The sequence below is a fragment of the Seriola lalandi genome, unplaced genomic scaffold (genome assembly GCF_002814215.2).
Source record: "Seriola lalandi dorsalis isolate HSWRI2012SDOR001 ecotype SW California unplaced genomic scaffold, Sedor1 jcf7180002054748, whole genome shotgun sequence".
NCBI lineage: Eukaryota > Metazoa > Chordata > Actinopteri > Carangiformes > Carangidae > Seriola > Seriola lalandi.
The window spans coordinates 4,798,675-4,818,164 of NW_019525301.1; the positions used below are offsets into that span (position 1 = coordinate 4,798,675).

A 19,490-nucleotide genomic window follows, 5' to 3' on the forward strand; every position below is an offset into this window, starting at 1 on the left:
CTCTCTGCTTCCCCAGTGACGTCAGGAGACGCTCGGTGTCTACACTGTGTAAAGCTCTGTGGCGCTGCGGGGATGAATGAGAAGAAGTCGTGTCGGTTACCTGTGATAAGCAGCTGAGTCTGAACAAAAGATGAACGTGTTCTAGCGCATATTTAGTCAATGAAATGTACACACAACAGCACATATTTGACCACTTATTTTGTTGACATTTTAGGGGAAGCTGAGCTTCCCTTGCAGTCTTAGAGCAATCGCCACTGGATGATGGCCTTCAGTGAATGGAGCGACAAGAACTGCCTCCTTCTGAACACCTTCAAGACCAAGGAGATGGTCCTGGACTTTTGTAGGTCTACACCCACCCTTCAGTCAGTCAACATTCAAGGGAAGGACATTGAGGTGGTGCACACTTACAGACACAATACCTAGGTGTGCACCTGGACAGTAAACTGGACTGGTCCCTGAACACAGATGCCGTCCACCTGAAGCCTGGTTTCCTGGTTTGGTCTCTGTCTGATCCTGTTTCTTTGACCCAGTTTCAGCTCTAGTAAATGCTCTGACATTTGGTCTCTGGTTTCTCCATGGCTTCAAGTATCTGTTGGTTTCCTGCTCAAAGACTGCTCCTGAAAACAATTCAACTCACTGCTTCCTGGTTTGGCCCGCTTGTCTCTCCTGCTGCCCGGTGTCAACCTGTAAAGACCACAGAGCATATTATACACCATCGCTACTTCAACGGGTAAACAACGTCCCCTTTACCTATCTATCCTGTGTGGTTCCACTGTGGAAAGAGTTGGATCTGTCACGTACCTTTGGCGTCTGAGGACAGCATCTGTCGAGCATGCGGGCTTCCAGGCTCCCCAGTCCCAGCCTTGGGTGTCTCCTCCCTTGCAGTTGTGTGCTGCATTTGGGTCCATACCATCGCTGTTTCACAGGTCCTTGAATTCTGCAGTGAAATGCTGCACAGTTCAGTCAGTGGTGGACAGTGTACTCTTTTATGCTGCAGTCTGCTATTTATATCACAGTTGTTTTACCACATGTGGCGATGGAGAATGACTTTTATTAACTGCCTCAGGTCGCAGTTATGCATATAAAGTTCACATTAAGCACAAGCCATTACTAGGGTCTGGTATCATTTCAGTTTTATCGATTCTGATTCCGATCATTGAATCCCGTTCCAATTCCAAAATATTCTTGAGAGAAAAAAGAATAAAAATATATAAAACTTTACTGTGAGGTGTAACTAACGGTTTACATTTCATGTTACTGCAACAATCGTTTTTTGTGAGCATTGTAGAAAATTTCTAATTTCTTAAGTATTTTATTTTTTACTCTTTTTACATTTAAAGTCAAATTTGTTTCTGAGTAAAAATAAGTCACGTTATGATTAACTCTCAGAATGCAACAGATGAAATAAATGAGTCAATCAGCACCTGCAGCAGAGAGGAAGCTGCTGATTTGATGCACCAAAACACACATCTCTCAAATGTCACAAAAAAATGTATACGCTCACATGAAGTGGTTTTTCAGACAAATATTTCACAAAATTGACATGGAGACACTTTTTTTTTTTGCAGTTAAGTCGTGGCATCTGCCGTATCAGGCCCCAGGGGGCCAGTTCCAACCGAGAGGCAGACTGCTGGAAACCTGTCGTTGTGTTTACTTGGAATGATATCATGAGAGGAGAAAACACAGCTTTAATCACATATCACTCAGTGGAAGCACAAAACATTCACAACTGTGACTTTTCTAAAAAGTTGCTGCGATGGAAACCCAGCTGATGTTTGTCAGCTGCAGCTGCTGTGGAGATTATGTTGTTCTTACATCTCTGCCTTTTCTGCGGCTTTATTCTGCTGTTAACTCTATATGAAGTGGCATCTGTTTGATTTATGTAGCGTAATATTGCTGCATAAAGTCTAGTGACACCTACTGTGGTGTAATATGAACTCTGATGATGCTACACATTCCGTCAGCTGTTTTGAGGTTCTATGTCACAAGTATCAAAGGAGGCTTAAATCCTTGGATCTTTCTGTGAGTAACACATCGGCGACGGGCGAGTTGGAACACTGAATAGATGGACGCAGAGGGACTGTGCTGTTACACTGACACAGGCAGAGCTGTTCTCTTCTCCTGTAGCACAACAACAACAGGAGTTAAGTAAATCAGAGTAACTGGATGTTGCAGGCTAACACGTGGAGGTGCACTGTACATAACCACATTATGGTGATGGGGGTTGTTTTTCTGTGCTGTTGATCTTATTAGTAATGGTATCCTTTGGAGTTGTCTTGTGTTGTTTTTATATCCAGCCTTTATGCTGTTTGTACTCTCCTCATTTATTGCCTTTTTGTTCTTCCTCTCCCTCCACTTTTTGTTCTCTCTATCCCTCAGCCAGCTACATTCCATTAAACCTTCAAAGATAACTGATGACTGCCAGGCTGCACTCCTTTGTTTTTTATATTTATTTCTCTTTTATTTATGATTGACCTTCCCTCCAGATAGGGAACACATGCCATTCCTAACATAATGTCATATTTCCTGGTGCCTGTCCTCAATGACACTAAAAAAACACAGTCATTCTTTAAAAGCCCAATGCTACCTAGAGGGCAAATACGTGTTGTCCCAGTTGCCGAGCTTGTTCCATACCATTTTTTAATAATCTGGCTTGCTGATAGGGGCGGGCCTCACCAATTTTTCGTGTTTATGTGGTTTCTTTTTTTTCTGTTTTAGGCAAAAGCAATATCCCCGCCCCCCCTACTCCTTTGCACCCCCCTGTGCTTTTATGAAAAAGTAACACTGTTGAAATTGAACAAGACTCTCAGAGCCATTTCTCACGTAATGCATTTCAATTGGGTTTTTAAGATAGATTGCACGAGGTCGCAGCATGCTCTAAACATATCTCATAACCCAGATTGTACAGCCCTGTCCCCGCGTCTCCAATCTGTTTTGTAAAGCCGCGGCGCTGAGGGAAATGAAATGCAGTGTGAGTGTTGCATCAGTGACCGGCAACGCTACATCGTATGACCTTCTTTGATGGACGCCCTTTCTCCAGCTCCAAGAGGGGCCAGGGAATTCAAAACCCCCATAGTGTGGATCAGATGGAGAGAGAGACTGCATCAAACCTTCCTCTTGATGTCCTCGCTCTCTCCTCTCAGCAAGGACGTGCACTCCATGCGGTGCATTCTGTTGTCTGTTTTCATACAAAGCCTTGCTCATGTCGCCTCAGATCTGTCAGTCCCTCAGGGGGGGGATCATAGGCTGCCGTGCCCGGCCTCATAGCGCTCTCAGCAGGGTCGTGGCAGCGTCGCCAGACCCCTAGTACCTCCTGCTTTACATTTCCGTCCCGAGGCAACAGAGCTTTCCCAGGAGACGCTTGAAGGTGGATGAAAAGAATGACAGGAGTTCTCAGAGGTTTCCGTAGGATACGTGTTTTTGAATTGTTTTCCTATGGTTGGAAACAGAGGAGAAATTAAGTTTCCTGTGGTCAGAGGTCTTCCTCAGAAACGTTCAGAAATCCATTTTATGCTAATGTGTTCTCTGTCACGGCTTAGCCAGCAACATATATCATTAACATGCCTGCTGCGATGCTGCCACTTAATACTTTACTCACTCCAGTTATTGGCATATAAATTCCATGCATGTCCAGAGTGGAAGCTGATAAAATGAAAAACTGCTCTGTAAGAGAGAATCACACAGTTTATCATAGTCTAATCACAATCACGATGTTAGCTTCCATTTTTAATTAAAGTTAGTGAGTCAGAATATTGACGGTTTGCGATTAAAGTTTAAACCCTCTTTCGATGTTTTGATTGAAAGATTTGTGCATCTGAAGAGTGTTGAAGCAATTTGTCGATTAATTGATTAGCTGATCGACAGAAAAATATTTATAATATTTGCCATTTACCAAGTACCAAACCTAAGTGTCTCCTGTACTTAATTATTTGGCAGTGATTTGACTTATTCTATATATACTTGTCCTATACATCGATCAATGCTCCTAGATGTTTTGGTTGGGCACAAATGTGGTGGATGTGTAACGGGAACTATGTGAGGTTCACTGTGAATAGATATGCGCTGTTCATTTTGGAAGCATCTACTTGATATGGAAAAGAGCAGTTAAGAGCAATGTTTTCTGATAAAATATGAATATGATACATATAATTATATATTTTGTCTAATAAGGAGAGAGTGCTGCCGGAGCTCCGACACTTTTTTCTCCAAATGATGAAATAAAATATCCACAGTTCACATAATCCAGTTAAGCTCTTGAAGAACCGATCCTCACTAAAGTGTATGTCATGTAGAAAGCTAATAAAAATGAATTAAATGGTTAGAGTTGTCATATTGACGTATCGATTGATTTCCAAATGCCAATCATGGATTGAGTAACATGCAAGAAATCATTCCACCTTAATAGATGGCGGTAGCTGCCAGTAGCCTCTGAGTTGTTCAATGAATTAAATGGTTAATTAGTGAAGATGAAAAGACAGAAAACATTCTTTCATTCATCATTCGCTCTTCTGACAGTTTCTTTATCCGTGATGCTTTTATACAGAAACATGACGGAGTCAGTCTGTTACACCTGGACAGGTTGTGCTGCTTCCACAGTGCTGCTGGAAATGAAAGCTAGCTTAGCTACGTTTTCATAGCCTAGCCTGTTAGCTTAGCTTGACCTCTGCCTGCCCTGCAGCTTCTCCTCTGAATGGATGTTTCCAATGTGGCTTCACTTGCTCGACACAAGTGACTCATTCAAAACACAAACTAGTGTTCATTCACCTTCTGCCTAATGCTACGCTAATACAACCTGCTACATCCATGGTCCATGGCATATTCTTAACATGATCTATGTAAACTTGTCTCCATAGGAACAGTGGTTACATCACCTCATCAGAAACGAGCCACAACCGTGCATCATAGGTGCACTCCAGTACTTAGACAAATAGCACTACACCTCTGGTCATATTATAATAAACAATGATAAGACACAGAAAACGTAGTAGTCTGTGAAAGAGAAAAAGTTTGAGTCTTCACAGCTGTCTTCATGTTGAGCATGACAGTAGGTCGTTAGCTGTGTTTACATAATGGACAAGATAAATATGCAGAGTAGTCACAGCTAGCTCATGTGACCTGAGCTCTAGCCAGGCTTTCTTCAAACCATGGTCATATTGAATTTAGAGTCCCCAAGTAACCTAACCTGCATGTCTTTGGACTGTGGGAGGACACCCACACAGGCACAGGGAGAACATGCAAACCCAACACAGAGGGGCCCCAAGGCCAGAACCTTATGGCTGTGAGACAAGTCGTAACCACTCCACCACAGTGCAGCCAAGGCTTTCATCCTCTGTGCCCAAATTAGCATTTTCTGTCTCCAGTAACTGCAAAAATGGTAATGAGCAGTAAAGTTAAATCCAAGCTTCAAAATGCCACCAGATACAAAACTATGACTATTGCTGAACCTATTCATCTGGACCTTTTCCATGTCCTGGCCACTATCTAGGCCCAGGCGGGCAATTTTGAATGGTGAGAGCAATAGGGTGTTCCTTAAGTGACAGATCTTCCTCATCGCCTTCAGTCTCTCCATCTGTAACCTCGGGGCTCGTATCGCTGGAGTGAGGACTCGAGCAAGACAGCAGTGTGAAATGAAGTCAGGCCACTGTGCCTCCGTCCCCATTCCTCTTCTCGTGATGACACTCAGTGTTTGAGCAATGTCTGTCTTAAAGGAATTCATTTATATGTAAAATACAAAAGCTCAAATAAAACGATAAACAGTATCCACAGTCCCACAGGTTTTATGCAACTGACCAGTGCATTGAAATCATGAGAGATGGCCTGTGATGTGATTGAAGTTAACAAGGCAGCACTTTACTACCCCCTGGGCTCACTTGTCATGTTAGCTTTATGAGCTCCAAAACAAGACTTCACTGTTTGATTTTCACAATAATTCAAACACAAATGAGAGCCAGGACTTTGTTTTTAATATAATTCAGTCACAACACCCTGGTTGGATTAAAACATCCTCTACAGACTCTGGAAACAGTTTCTGTTATCCTGTTGGCCAAATCCAAATACCCTCCCCTGAATGCAAACACTTCCTGATCCTGACAACATGAGCCAAAATCTAAAACCACTGGGTCTAATCTAGATCCAGACACACGTTTGCAAAATCCTGACAGCCTTGGCTTGGTGAATAGGTAGAGCTGTACCTGAGTGAATTTATGTCCTGTGCATTATGTGTAGGGATTGTGTTAGCACTTTACATTCAATGCTAACATTCCGAGCTAGTGCAGTTAGGAATATATGGTTTCATTTTGAAAGGGCAACAACCAGAGATTGTAAATAAAGATGGACATAGCCTTTGCGGTTTTGAAACTCAGAGTGAGCTGCTCCACTGTCACCATCTTGGCAGTGTCTGACCCCACCCCTAACTCCCAGCTAATCCAAATATGGGCAAAGAGGAGGAGCATGTGTGGAGCTTGAGACTTCGATGCATGCTGGTTTGTAGCAAGTATACACTCACCCACCTGTCACTCAAAGAGGCCACGTCCTCAATTACTTTAAGTCTTAAAATGTAAACAGGTGAGTTATATAAACAGTAACAGAAATTAGCTCTAGAGACCAAACGTTTTTTTTTTACCAGGCTGTAAACATGATTATTTCTGCTGTAACTTCAGTACTGGCTTAATTTTTCAGCCCCAAAAGTTTCTTCTTGGCAACGACCAGTGGGGAAATTACAACACTCAGCCAGCTGACCAATGATGTAACTTCATCAGTCAGTCAGTCAGTGACAGACATTCATGCTTACAGGGCCCCACTGCTGCACCTGTGCGCGGGTGTTCAATATTAACATGAATTGTACTCTCTAAAGAGCAGTTTCCTTTCATTCGTAGTTGCCTGTGAATGTGACACTGACTGTCTTCGAGAAGAAACATTTTAAAGAGTGTGTGTGTGTGCGTGTGCGTATGTGTGTGTGAATCTTAAGGGAGGGGTTGTCCAGTTTGCAGCCCTGACTGATGCAGGCTTTGTTCTCTGAGTTTCCTCTTGAAGGGAGGTGTTGACAGTCACAGATAATAGGATCGTGTAAGATCATAGATGGAATACATGTACATTTAGTTTTCAGGTGGGTTGTTAGCTTTAAATCAGTTCCTTGTTCCCTCCCTCAGAAAACACTTAGAACATCTATAATAATGATGCATTAAGGTGTCAGCAGTGCAGGCTGCCTGATTCATCACTGCAGCCTGCTCGTGGTGAGAGTCTGTCTCCTGTGCTTACCTTCCCATACATTAATGTTTCATTGAGTACATTACACTGTATCACATCTGTGTCTGATGATGATCACCCACATATACACACGCACACACAAGCACGCACACACACACACACACACACACACACACACACACACACACACACACATACACACACAAACACAGACTTAATAAATGTAAAATGCTGGAGACATTTTTAAACCAAATGAGCAACTTTCTGCTGGATCACCAGATCTTTGTTTTGTTTTGTCTTCTCCTGACCAACCAGCACTGAGTCACATCCATTACACTGACCTAGTTTTTAATTAGAAATTTCAGTGTTGGTACTACACTAAAACATCATACTGGGATTTACCAACAAATCTTTTCTCAATAATGTTATCATAAATGTAATTAACCTTTAAAGTTTTGATAATTTTAAGGTAATTCAACTTTTAACTTTCAGACTTCACAACTTGACTTGTTCTAAGTTTAGGTCTTTGACTTGAAATGATGACTTTAATGAACTTTATTATATGAACAGACTTCCCAGCATGCCTTGTTTTAGAGGTAAAACTCTCCTTTTTTGTAGTTTAAAGAAACCAGACATGATGTAAACTTGATGTGTATCATTAATGCATGTGAAGGTTTTGAATTCAGTCCAATACACTTAACATAGTCACGATTGTTCCTCCAGTTGCCATAAATAACAGATCACTTTGTGAATACAACAACAGATCTATCAAAATCAGTAAAAGTTCCTCTCCAGACATCTTTTAAACTCTGTAAAAATCCTCTGCTATGCTTCATATTTTAGTTTAACATCGTTTCCACACATAAACAGTGAAAAAATATCAAAAACTGGGTCTGAAGCTCATCTCTTACTTCCTGATTGAGAAATGTGTATCAGGCCTGATGCCCCGCCCACCACCTGCTTGCTCCAGGTGGACAGGTGAAAGAGCAGAGAGCATCAAGATGGTCAGAGGAGGAAACATCAGAGAGACTCAGCCACATGTTTGAGCCTCAGTCAGACCCAGACTCAGAGGAGGAGTCTGTTAAGACTCTCTCTCTCTGTACTGACAAGCTTTCAGTTTTATTGAGCCCCGCCCCCCATCCCCACAAGTTGACAGGATTGGTTCCGTAGGTCTGTGATGTATGAAACCCTGGCTGTCTGAATCTGTGTTTATGAGAATGTCATTGATTCACTGCAGTTCAAGGTGGAAACACTCAGTCATGGTGTTGATGATTATTTCACTCATCTTATGTCTGTATTATATAAAAACATCGTATGGATATTAACAAGGTTAAACTCTGGATCTTCATCAGAGGAAGTCTTTAACAAATCAGTGATGTCTGAGCAAGACAGTGAGCTGGGCAGGTCACTTCCCTCTCTCTTTTTTTTGTTTTTGTTGGTTGTTTGGTCCCGCGGGATTGTGTTTTCTAGTGTTCCTGTTCACACTGGATGGACAGAGCACATAGGAGGTATTTTTAACCAAGGCCTTCCCCCAGCTCTGATTACAGGGTGCAGTTGGGTGTATGACGGACCTCTGACCAGGAGGGTGATGATGTCTTTTGCCCTGATGTGAAGATCTAAAAAGTGGACCCTGTCTGCCTTGCGAGCAACAGGGGTTTCCCCTCTTTCCTCCAAAGTGTTTTTCTGAACAGAAAATAAATAAGTAGTTTGGTGATGAGATGGTTTGCCTCCAGGCTCAACAGCATCTCTGCCTCCCACTCAGGCTTTTGAACTCCAGGAAGGGAGAGGTGCTGTTACAGACCCCCTAAGGCTGATTGCTGAGAGGGAGGCAGGCTTCCTCTTTCTCCTCTCCTCTCCCTCTCCCATTTCCCTGACTCTCTCTTTCCCCTCACCCAGCACCAAATGACAGGTTCTCCTGCCTCCTGATATTGATAAGATTTTTTTTTCTATATCCTGATAAATCATAGGAATCACACACAGAAAGACAGACAAAATGATGCCGCCAGTGGGGATATCGATACGCAGGGATTCTCAGTTCAAAGAAAAACATGAGCATAAAGTTGTGACTCTCACGGTTAGTTCATTATAGAAGGAGTTAATTACAGACCTGCACCGCATAAACGTCTGCCTGTGGATTAATGAGCAGTGCAGCAGAGTGACTGTTACATCTTTGATGGCACATTTGTCCAGAACAACTTATGAATGAAGTCTTTCCTCTTTAACTGCGGCTGTTACTCTGAGTTATGAAGATGTTGCAACAAGAAATTGATCAAGTACAATCCATCACTTTCAAGGCTATGACGCTGTCATCTGCTGGGTGTCTATCATGTTGTGTGTAAGACACAACACACGACTTAATAGAAAGGTGTAGGTCTGTATTAGGGCATTTATTTGGCCTGTTAATTGCAAGGCACCAGGTAGTGTGTATTATGGAACATACTATACAGCTCTGATCTAGCTGCCCAGGTTCCTGAGATTTCAGCTGCCGTTGTCTTGGTCTTTGTATCCACCATTGTATACAAAATAATTGATGTAGATATGATGTAAATACAATTACTTTATTTATCATTTATACATGGAGCTGACTTCTTTCTGTACCTCACTGAATCTGCTGCTACAGCAACCTCCACTTTGCTGGTTTCAGGCTTTTTCACCAGATGTTGGACCATTCAGCCACACAACAACATCGGTGAAGTCCAGCACTGATGATAAGGCCTGACTCACAATCAGCGTTGCAGCTCATCCCAAAGGTTTTGAGCCAAGTTCTTTCACCAAACTGTGAAAAGCATTTCTTTACAGATCCTGGCTTTGTGCAGATCCAGCAGAGAGCAGGAGGGGGCTCTTAGTATGTTACGTGCTGCATATGTCAGGAGAAAGGCAGATTGGAATGATGGGAAGAAACTTGATACCTGGCAGTTATCATGTTAGTCAAAAACATAATGAAACGCCCATTTTAAACTACTGTTCACAGATAAGAAGTAGCCACATGACCAAATTACTAGTAGATGTTAACCACTGTATTTACAAAAATATCCAAATAAATCCAATACATTGTGAGTGTATTCCAGCTTCAGTGTGAACAATGACAAACCAACAGATCTATTTAGAAACAAAACACCAACATAACCTACCTAAAAAGCTAACAACTAACCTTCCAAACTAACAAAAACAGGAGAAAAGGTGATCAAAATAAAATGGCAGTCCACCAACTAAACCCTAGAAATGTCAAAAGTTACAAGGAGGTGAACAGTGGTGTGGCCAGTTGGGACAGGAGGTAGATGCAGTTTTCTACCCTTGCAGTTTGGCTGCACCAGCTTGGCTCTTTATATTTGGAGGCCATCTAACAGGAGCCAATCAGCTGCAGGCGTCAGTGCTGCGAACCAGTCACCAGCTTGTCCTTGCACACACCTATTTGCACACACTAACTCGAGACAAAACAATATGAGTAGTAGTAGGTAAAATTGTAAAAAAAAAAAAAAATGTGGTTGTGATATAATGTAAAGAAATATACAAAATGTATTGTATTAGAGAAATGCATGTAGAGGAAAAAAGGGTCTGCTGTAGCATTTCATCAGAAAGTAAGGGGCGTAAACCATGAAAAACATCCCCAGAGAAAAGTAGAGAGAAGTGTGTCTCAGTATATGATCACCTCCACAGAGCCCCAAACTAAAAAAACAATTGTTTCTATACTTGTTGCCTGTCAACTAAACCTCGCTGCATGATGTTCTTAGATTCCATTAGACTTGGTCTTAAATAAGCCGTAGACTTCTGCAGCAGTGATACGTCCCATCTGTGCACAGTTGACCCCGCAGCCGGCCATCATCAAGCATCTACCGGCCGATCGACGGCAGCGTGCGATGACGTTGTCGGCGATGGTCTGAATCGTCAGCCTGTGCCGTGTGCGTTAGTCTCGGCAGACGCTCCTGTAGTTGTGTTTGCGTGACAGAAGCTTCCCTCTCTGTATAAATATGGAGAGAGTGTGGTCCTGGGCCAAAAGCTAAGTGAGCAGTGACACACACAGGTTTATACTGGCAGCGCTGGACCTTGTGTGTTTCGTGTCACTGTGTGAAGAAGAGAACACACATGCATCTTCAGGGCAAAATGCTGCTGTTTAAACTGATTCTTATTGCTGAGCTGTTGTCTCTGCGCTACGTTCACAGGCACGATCCAACCTCTTTGATTTTAATTAATACTAGTCTGGGAGAATGTTTTGTCTCTGCTATAAATTCACCAAAAAGACTCCGTATTGGGCTGCTTGACAACTGTTTACTCCACAAATGGATCAAAAAGTGATGCACAGAGCTCTTTATGTGAGGATTAGTGAGCTGGAGGAACCATGCTACACAAGTCATGTCGACAGTGTTGGTCTTGGCAAAGGAGGAAGCGGCAGTTATGTAAACGCATGTGCATATGAACACAGTTTCATACAAGCACAATAATTCACTCACACACCCTGTTCACACATTTACTATGTGCCTTAATGCGTCATGCCTCCATATCACCATGACAACCAATAGTGCATGATGGGTCGACCGGTTTTCAGGTGGTGATGTATCCAAAGCCTGGTACTCTGTATCTTCTTCCTCTGAGCCATAGAGCTCTATTGTTTCCAAAAACTATTAAAAACACATCAGTGAGCTGTGTTCCTTCATCACCACGAACACACACACACACACACACACACACACACTGCAGTTTATTTTCACTCAGTCTCACACACACCGTCTTGCTGCCAGAGATACTCACAACTGCACCAAGTGTGGATTAATGCACGACTGCAAATAGCAGGGGTGGGACAAAGTCTTTGTTCTGCATTTCTCAGATCTTGGCTGAAGAGTCCCGAGTCAGGCTCCACGTTCAGAGTCAGTTGTGTCATTACTGAAGGAGGAACAGCAGCAGCTCTGGGCTAACCTGACTGCTAACCACCCAACTGAAGAATGTCTATTCATTTTAGAAGAAAGCACTACAAATACTTCTCTGTGATGTCATGTTTGCAAACTCCAAGCTTGTAGCTAGTGTTAACTTAAGTCATCTCTGAGCCTAAAACATTAATATTAGCCTAGCCTCAGTTTAGCATTTCAGTGAAGCCTCACATTGAACAAAAGTGATGCATCAGGACAGTCTTCATGACCAAATGTGATAATCTGAGGTTTCATCTTTAGTCTGTTAGTCTGCTGTCCATGTCTTTATCTATATGTTTCTTCCTGCTTGTATGAGATTGGCTGCTTAAAGGCTGATCCAATTTTTTTTTTTTTTGGTTTACTCTTTTAACCAAGTCATATTAAGTCAGAAGGCTAAAGTGTGAAGTTAAAGTCCAGCTGAATTTGTTTTTGTTTGTTTGTTTTTGTCACATGACTCACATGATCACATGCAGGATAAAAATAAAGGGAGATTATTTTGTAAAAGGCTGGGAAAAATGGTTGATATATAAATCATAAAAGGCATAAATATCAATGACAATTGTACAGTTTATATGCCTGAATAAAAGAGTAAAAAAAATAAGATAAAGCTGGAGTCACTAAACTTAAGATATTTTTCTCTCACAAAACAATGTACAGGAACAGCAACATTAAATTCCTTTACTATTTCACAAACTACACGTTACCTGGACATGAACTGACGTGAGACGGGTTGTGATGGCACGGTTTATCTGACCCGACCCCCCCCCCTTACATACACCTATACATCCTGCTTAATTCTGAAGACTGTTAGTAGAATAGTATTCCCCATATACAATAAATGAATACATAGTTAATTGACACAGGCATGTGACTATTACATTCCCATGAAGAGATGGTGACATCAGCAGCTTAATAACTGCAGTTAATTTTGACAGAACACATTCATTTGTGGGGGATATCAATATCACGATCTGTTGTGATGTTTTTACATTAGAAAAACAGCATGTCTCTGTATTTCTGTCTCTCACAGATGCAGATCTACATGTACAATTCAGACGACTTCGACAGCCTCAGCGCAGCACTCAGGGAGAAGAGGATCATCGCAGCCATGGCCGTGTTTTTTCAGGTAGGAACCTTTTGTGTGTGTGTGTGTGTGTGTGTGTGTGTGTGTGTGTGTGTGTGTGTGTGAAAGGTCCAGTTATGTCTGGTCTTGAGAGATTTTGACTTCTTGGTTCATGATCAGCTCACCCAGAAATGAATGTCATTATCTGCTCATCATTGTTTTATGAGACAACAACATCAGTGAATGAAGACATACTGACATATTCGCCACTGGTATCCATAGATATTAGTCATTTCTATAATTTAAAATGATGATGGTTCATAAGTGTGACTGAACACAAACATTGATCAGAACTGACCAAACCATGTGGCTGCAGGATGGTTATCAAGCAAATTTTGCCTTTGTTCAGGCAATTCAACTTTTTTAATACACTGCAAAAAATAGCCAAAGGTCAGTAGCTAAAAATAAATCCATGTTGAAAGAGAAACTGTAGAAGAACTGAAGATCCTCCAGTTTATTTTATTTTATTTAAACCAATGGAGTAACCCTGCCTCAGCAAGTCATTTTCATTAGATCTAAATTTGTGATACACACTTTGGTAGATGAATGAATTCAGACTGATTCTGGTTTCGTTTGAGGCTGGATGATGATTAGGTTTACACTCAGAGCAGTGTGTGTGTGTGTGTGTGTATGTGTGTGTGTGTATTATCTCATCTCTCTCCTCAGGTTCTCTTTTACCATCAGATTTCCAGGAAGCTAACATTCAGGTAGTCTGTGTTACGAGGTTTTGTGGGTGTGAAGTGTAAAAACCTGCTGCTCGGGGTCAAAGTTCTGCCACAGATGAAGTTCCTCCGGCCAGTTGAGTGGAGCTGTGGGTGGACTGGGATCATTGTTAGCTCTGTCACTCTCAGTTGGCAGAAATGAAAAGTTCATTTGAGGCCATTGATTACCTAAGTGGGCTTTTACTCGGACCATTAACCCCCACTTCCTCCTCTCACTTCAGTCTGCTCTGTCTACAGCACATCGATCGTCTGTCTTTAACTCTCAGGCTACATCTGAGTGTGTGTTGCACAGACAAACATCCACATGTGTGTTAACGGAATCATAAAGATATGTCTTTCTCTCCTCTTTGCTGACACTGTATAGCTCATACAAACACATTGCTTATACATGTGTTTGTCAGCTGATTTTATGCTTTATTGATATTATCAGTTCTCAGATACATCCTATCCCTTTTGCTTTACACACTATAGTAATGTTCTATCCAAAGTGTTTTCCCCACACAACCACTTCATACAGTCTAAACCGTGCTATAGTAGTCATCACTGCCCATGTAACCGCAGTCTACTGTCTTGTATTTTGAGCAAAACTTTATTTCAACTTGCTGATGCAATAATCATTGATATTATTTACACGTCATACAATATTATACAATTTTATCCTTTTAATGCAGACGATACTACTGTGATAGCAATAACTTAATAAAGTGTCTCAAAATTTCTTTCAGCTCATCTCAACTTTTTGGCACTGACTCTGCCAACAGTCAGATCACAGACATACCTGGTTCTTCTTATTTCCCCTCAGTGTAGAAACCTCAGCGTTAATAAACAACGACCTCACATCGAACAGTCAAATCAACTTTTTCAACTTTTTAAGGGAAATCTCCAGAATTAAGTGATTCTGATCAACAACAAACCTTGAGATTGTCATTCATGCTTTTATTTCATTGGAATAAAAGGATTTTTGCAACTTCTTCTTTTCTGTCTGCAGCAAAACTGTGACTTAAGAAAACACATGTAAACAGACAAAACAAGTTCAGAAAAAATCTTCATCAATTTTACAATCGTTCCACCTGGATCTGACCTAGCCCACAAGCTCTCACAGAGAGTGTGTGGTGTGTGTACTGGACGGGACAGTTGAGATTTATTAGGCTGCATTATAATTCTTTATTTATTATAAATGAGGGTGATTTTAGATGTTGCTTACTGTTTATAGCCTACAAGCCGCAAGGTCTAGTTTGTACTCACAAGATTAAGTTTGTGAAGTGTCTTTCTTTCTCCTGGAGAAAAGGTCTTTATCATTAACATCTGGTTTGGAGCATGAACGCTCTGCAAAGCTCACAACAATCCAACAGATTATGGCATATTTTTGTCACATGTTTCACAGTCGCTGTTAAAACACATTTGAGTTATCCTCTGAAGTGAATGAACACAGCACGAGTCCTGATCCACAGCAGGCTTACTTACAGCCGCCTCAGCTCTGGACTGGTGGCAGCACAGGAATGGATGAATTTCCATTTCTCGCAATACAGAGGAGATAAGTCGGCGGATGGAGGAAGTGCTTACCTTGAAGCAGACATGAAATGGCAGAAAAGAACTTATTTTATTTTGAAAGGCAGCCAACACTGCTAGCTTTACTGAAAGGTAAATGCTGCTGTCCTCCAGTACAGGACACGTTCTATCTGTTCTTCCCCTCCACCGCCCGTCTGATTTATGAGACGGCGGTGCGCACATATTTCCTGTGAACCTGATGATACTGTGCCTGAAACACTGAATGTTTAACCCGCGCCCTCAGTCAGTCAGCTCTGGCAGATGGATCTCACCAGGGTGTGCGTATGTGTTTTGTTCCTATGCAAAGAAGAGTGTGTGGGTTGCCAGCCCTCAGAAGTGCATTTTTCTTTATTCACCCCGGCGCCGCTCGCTCTGCTGCCCCGCTCACATGCTTCAGTTTGTCTTTGGCAACCTGTTAGTGTGTGTGTGTGTGTGTGTAGAGGAGGCACTTTATTTTATTTATTTTTTACTCTCTAGTCCATGTGTGTCTTGAAAATCAAATTCAAGTACAACACACACACACACACACACACACACACACACACACACACACACACACACACGTCACCTGAAGATGTGTTTGAACTGTATGTTGTGAGTCTGTATGTCAGAGCGTGCCACTGGGTGTAGATGAGGTACAGTGTGTGGTTGTATGTTGTCACTCATAGTTTTTGACAGGGGAGAGCCTGTATAGTTGTGTGTGTGTGTGTGTGTGTGTGTGTGTGTGTGTGTGTAGACTCTTCTGGAGCTGATTCTGTTGACAGTGATGAGTCTTGACTTCAGTGTGTTTGAGCTCAGCAGTTTGAGAATTTCTTTTCTTCATTTTGATTTAAAAAATATTTAACTTGCCAGATTTTTATTTCTTACAACATTAAAATGCCTTTCTTGATATCCGGGAATGACGTTTAAATTTACAGGCTGTGGACAAACCTTAAATCTGCTCAGTGGTAGAATTTATTTTGTCAGCTAATTTATATTTAGTCATGGTCTTATTCCTGCGACCAACAGTCCAGAAGTGGAGCTGAACATCAGACATAATGTGACAGGTTGTAGAGGAGGAGTAATACATCCAGTCAGAGCGGTGCTTACTCAGGGTTTTACATTACATACAACAAGGTTTTTTTTATCATCAATTTGATGCAAAAGAAGCTTCACTTAGGTTCAAAATCAAAATCAACCATCAGATGTGTGTAGTGATCACACTGCGCATGGTTTAGTCCAAATTAATCAAGCTTGTCTTAAGCCGGAAGTTATCCGGTTTAACTGGCCAAACATCATGTGATTGTTTGACAGTTGTTATAATGTTGTCTCCTCTTTTTTTTTTTTTTTATATTTTTTAATCCTCTTTTTGTCAATATTATCTGGAGATTTAGCCACAGTTATTGTTTAATGAAGTCAGTTTCATCTCTTCACAATCTCACCTTCGTCATGGAATTGATGGTTATTGATAAATATATTTCATCACAATCTTCATCGACAAAATTTACATTACTGAGTGGAAAATGTTGAGGCACCAACTCCAGACAAACCAGGTGACATTTTCATTCTCTCTGTTTTCCTGTTGTCCATCACATCACTTTAAAATTCACCAGTGTCAGTTGTTTTTCATGTTTCAGGTCTGAAACACCAGCAGAGTCTGACTGATTCAGACCACACACACACACACACACACACACACACAACAGCCACATGATGGGACCAAATCAACACAACTGCTAATGTGCTAATGTTCATGCGTGTGTGACAGTCATTGTTGGTTATTGTAGTTTTTGGAGTGTCACAGTATATTAAGCCTCTTCATGTGTGGATGTGCTTCAGCTGTTTGCTCCTACTGTCAAAGTAAAAGCCCACATTGTCCACAATAAGACAAAAACTGCCAGAGTCGTTTCATCCATTCACACACACTAATACGAAAGCTGAAATAAAACTTCACACCAGATTATTTCTAGTGAAGCTGAAGTCTTCATCAGGCTCAACCTGAAGCCTTCCAAACCTCTCCCTGAGAGAAACCTTCAAACACCACCCATCTGTGGAAACATTCAAAGAGAAAGAAACAGCTGTCAAACCCTGTCAACAAACTGAAGTCTCTAACAGAAAGTCTTTTGATCTCTGTGTCAATGTGAAGACCATCCTCATCAAGGACTTTATTACCTGCAAATCAAAAAATTATAATTATACATTACACTGCCCATGTTTTAACATATATATGAAGACGTGGTTTCCTTAAAGACTCTGTCACTGAACATAGGAGCTCTGTAAAGAGGAGTAATGAAACCAATTCTGGTATTAGACATGGCAGTGCAAAGCAACATCACATTTCATCTTTATTTTTACTGATAGGTTTTGAGGTGACTGAGTTCAATCCAAGAGGCGCTAATTTTCTCAGGAAAAAAAATCTCGAATTTATTTCCAGGAGGCTCATATGAGGACTGTTCAATTAACAGGGTTTTATATTGGAGTTTTCAATATCTTGATTTGAAGACAATGCAGTGCGTGTGAATATGGTGTAAAGACCTCAAGCTTGAGTCCTGCCCTTTAGATGCATTTCTCCCACTGATGGATCAGATGTGGTGTCACCCATGCTCAGTACTGTCCCTGACAGTGTGAGAATGGGACTGTCCTGAAGCTATTTGACCAAATATCAAAGCTGTTTTTTTTTTCATATTTTTAAACTTTTTTATTTTTATTTTATCTTTTGAAAAAGGTCTTTGTAATGTGATTCATCATGACGCTGATGAAGGCCTCACGCTGGTTTAAAACCCACCTGTGTTGATGCATCACTGCCCCCTGTAGGTCAAAGAATTATTGACAATAATGTGAATTTTTACTGCGTCGCCCACACACTCCTCCCTCTCTTAAAAACATTTCCTCACTGTGCTGGTTGTGGTCAGGAGCTCCACAGGGTGTATTTAAATCCATTCTGTGTGATATCAGTGGTTTCAGTCCATTTCACATTATGCTGCTAATTGATTTGCAGGATTTATGCATGGATGTGATGAAACACTTTGACTTGTCAGGAATTAAAGTCACTGGATGAACCAGAACAGACTTTTTCTATCTATAAACTGTTTCTTAATTCAATTTACTATATCACAAAATACATTATTATCTTAATGTAAGTAAATATGTAGGTTAAACATATTGTGTTAAAAGACTTTACAATTTTTTTTTTTACAATTTTACTTGAATCAAAATCAGTTGGATGTTGTTGGAGGACAGAAGTCCAGGTCTAGGCCAGAGTTCAAGTTTGAACCTCTTAACAGATATTTAACTAACAACACTGTTGCACAGCTATTGCAGTCCCGAAAAGTTCACTGGAGATGTTCAATGCAATACAATTTATCAGTATAAACCTGAGCTGGCACCGGTAACCATACCGACAACAGCCTGTCCAAACATCATCTTATGTAGTCCTTCTTCGGTGGAATCTCCTCCTATTTTTCTAAAAAAGAACCAATCATTACTCTAGAAACAATGGCGTCAGTGTTCTCTGGAATTCTCCAAACCAGGCATGTCAGGACATTTTAATGGTGTCAGATCTTTCCAGAAATCCCCCAACCTTCCCAATCTGGGCTTGTCCAGACATGTTCTTCCGACACCATTGTTTTCAGGGACTTCCAGATCATATTTAAAAAAAAAAAAAAAAAACGTTATGCTTTTCAGGTTACATCATGTTTCAACAAACCTCCTCCAGCTCACATGCAGGTCTAACTTCGTAGTTGTGGATATAGCTTATACATTGAGTTTATAGGTTTAACATTTATAATGCAGAGTATATCTTAATAATGCTGGGCTACATGTTAAATGAAATTTTACTACAACAATGTGAATATTATTCTTCTACTTAACCACACTGTGGTTATGTGTGAAACCGGTCCAGACAGAAATACCCTCAGTGAGCATGGAAACAGAAAGCTCACAGCACAGTGAAATCAGCTCTAATATTATTAACTGTTTGAACAAAGCAAGTGTGCCCCACATGCCCCCCCA

The 19,490-nt window shown here is 41.2% G+C and overlaps 1 protein-coding gene across 1 annotated transcript in view; it reads left to right on the plus strand.

Annotated features, from left to right (window-relative positions):
- The window catches only part of LOC147818051 (receptor-type tyrosine-protein phosphatase gamma-like), an 88,190-nt gene that overhangs the window by 17,604 nt on the left and 51,096 nt on the right, over positions 1–19,490 (plus strand). The window contains exon 3 of the mRNA XM_087178918.1: positions 13,138–13,233. Within this exon, the coding sequence (XP_087035044.1) occupies positions 13,138–13,233 (96 nt within the window). The remainder of the gene's footprint in view (positions 1–13,137; positions 13,234–19,490) is intronic.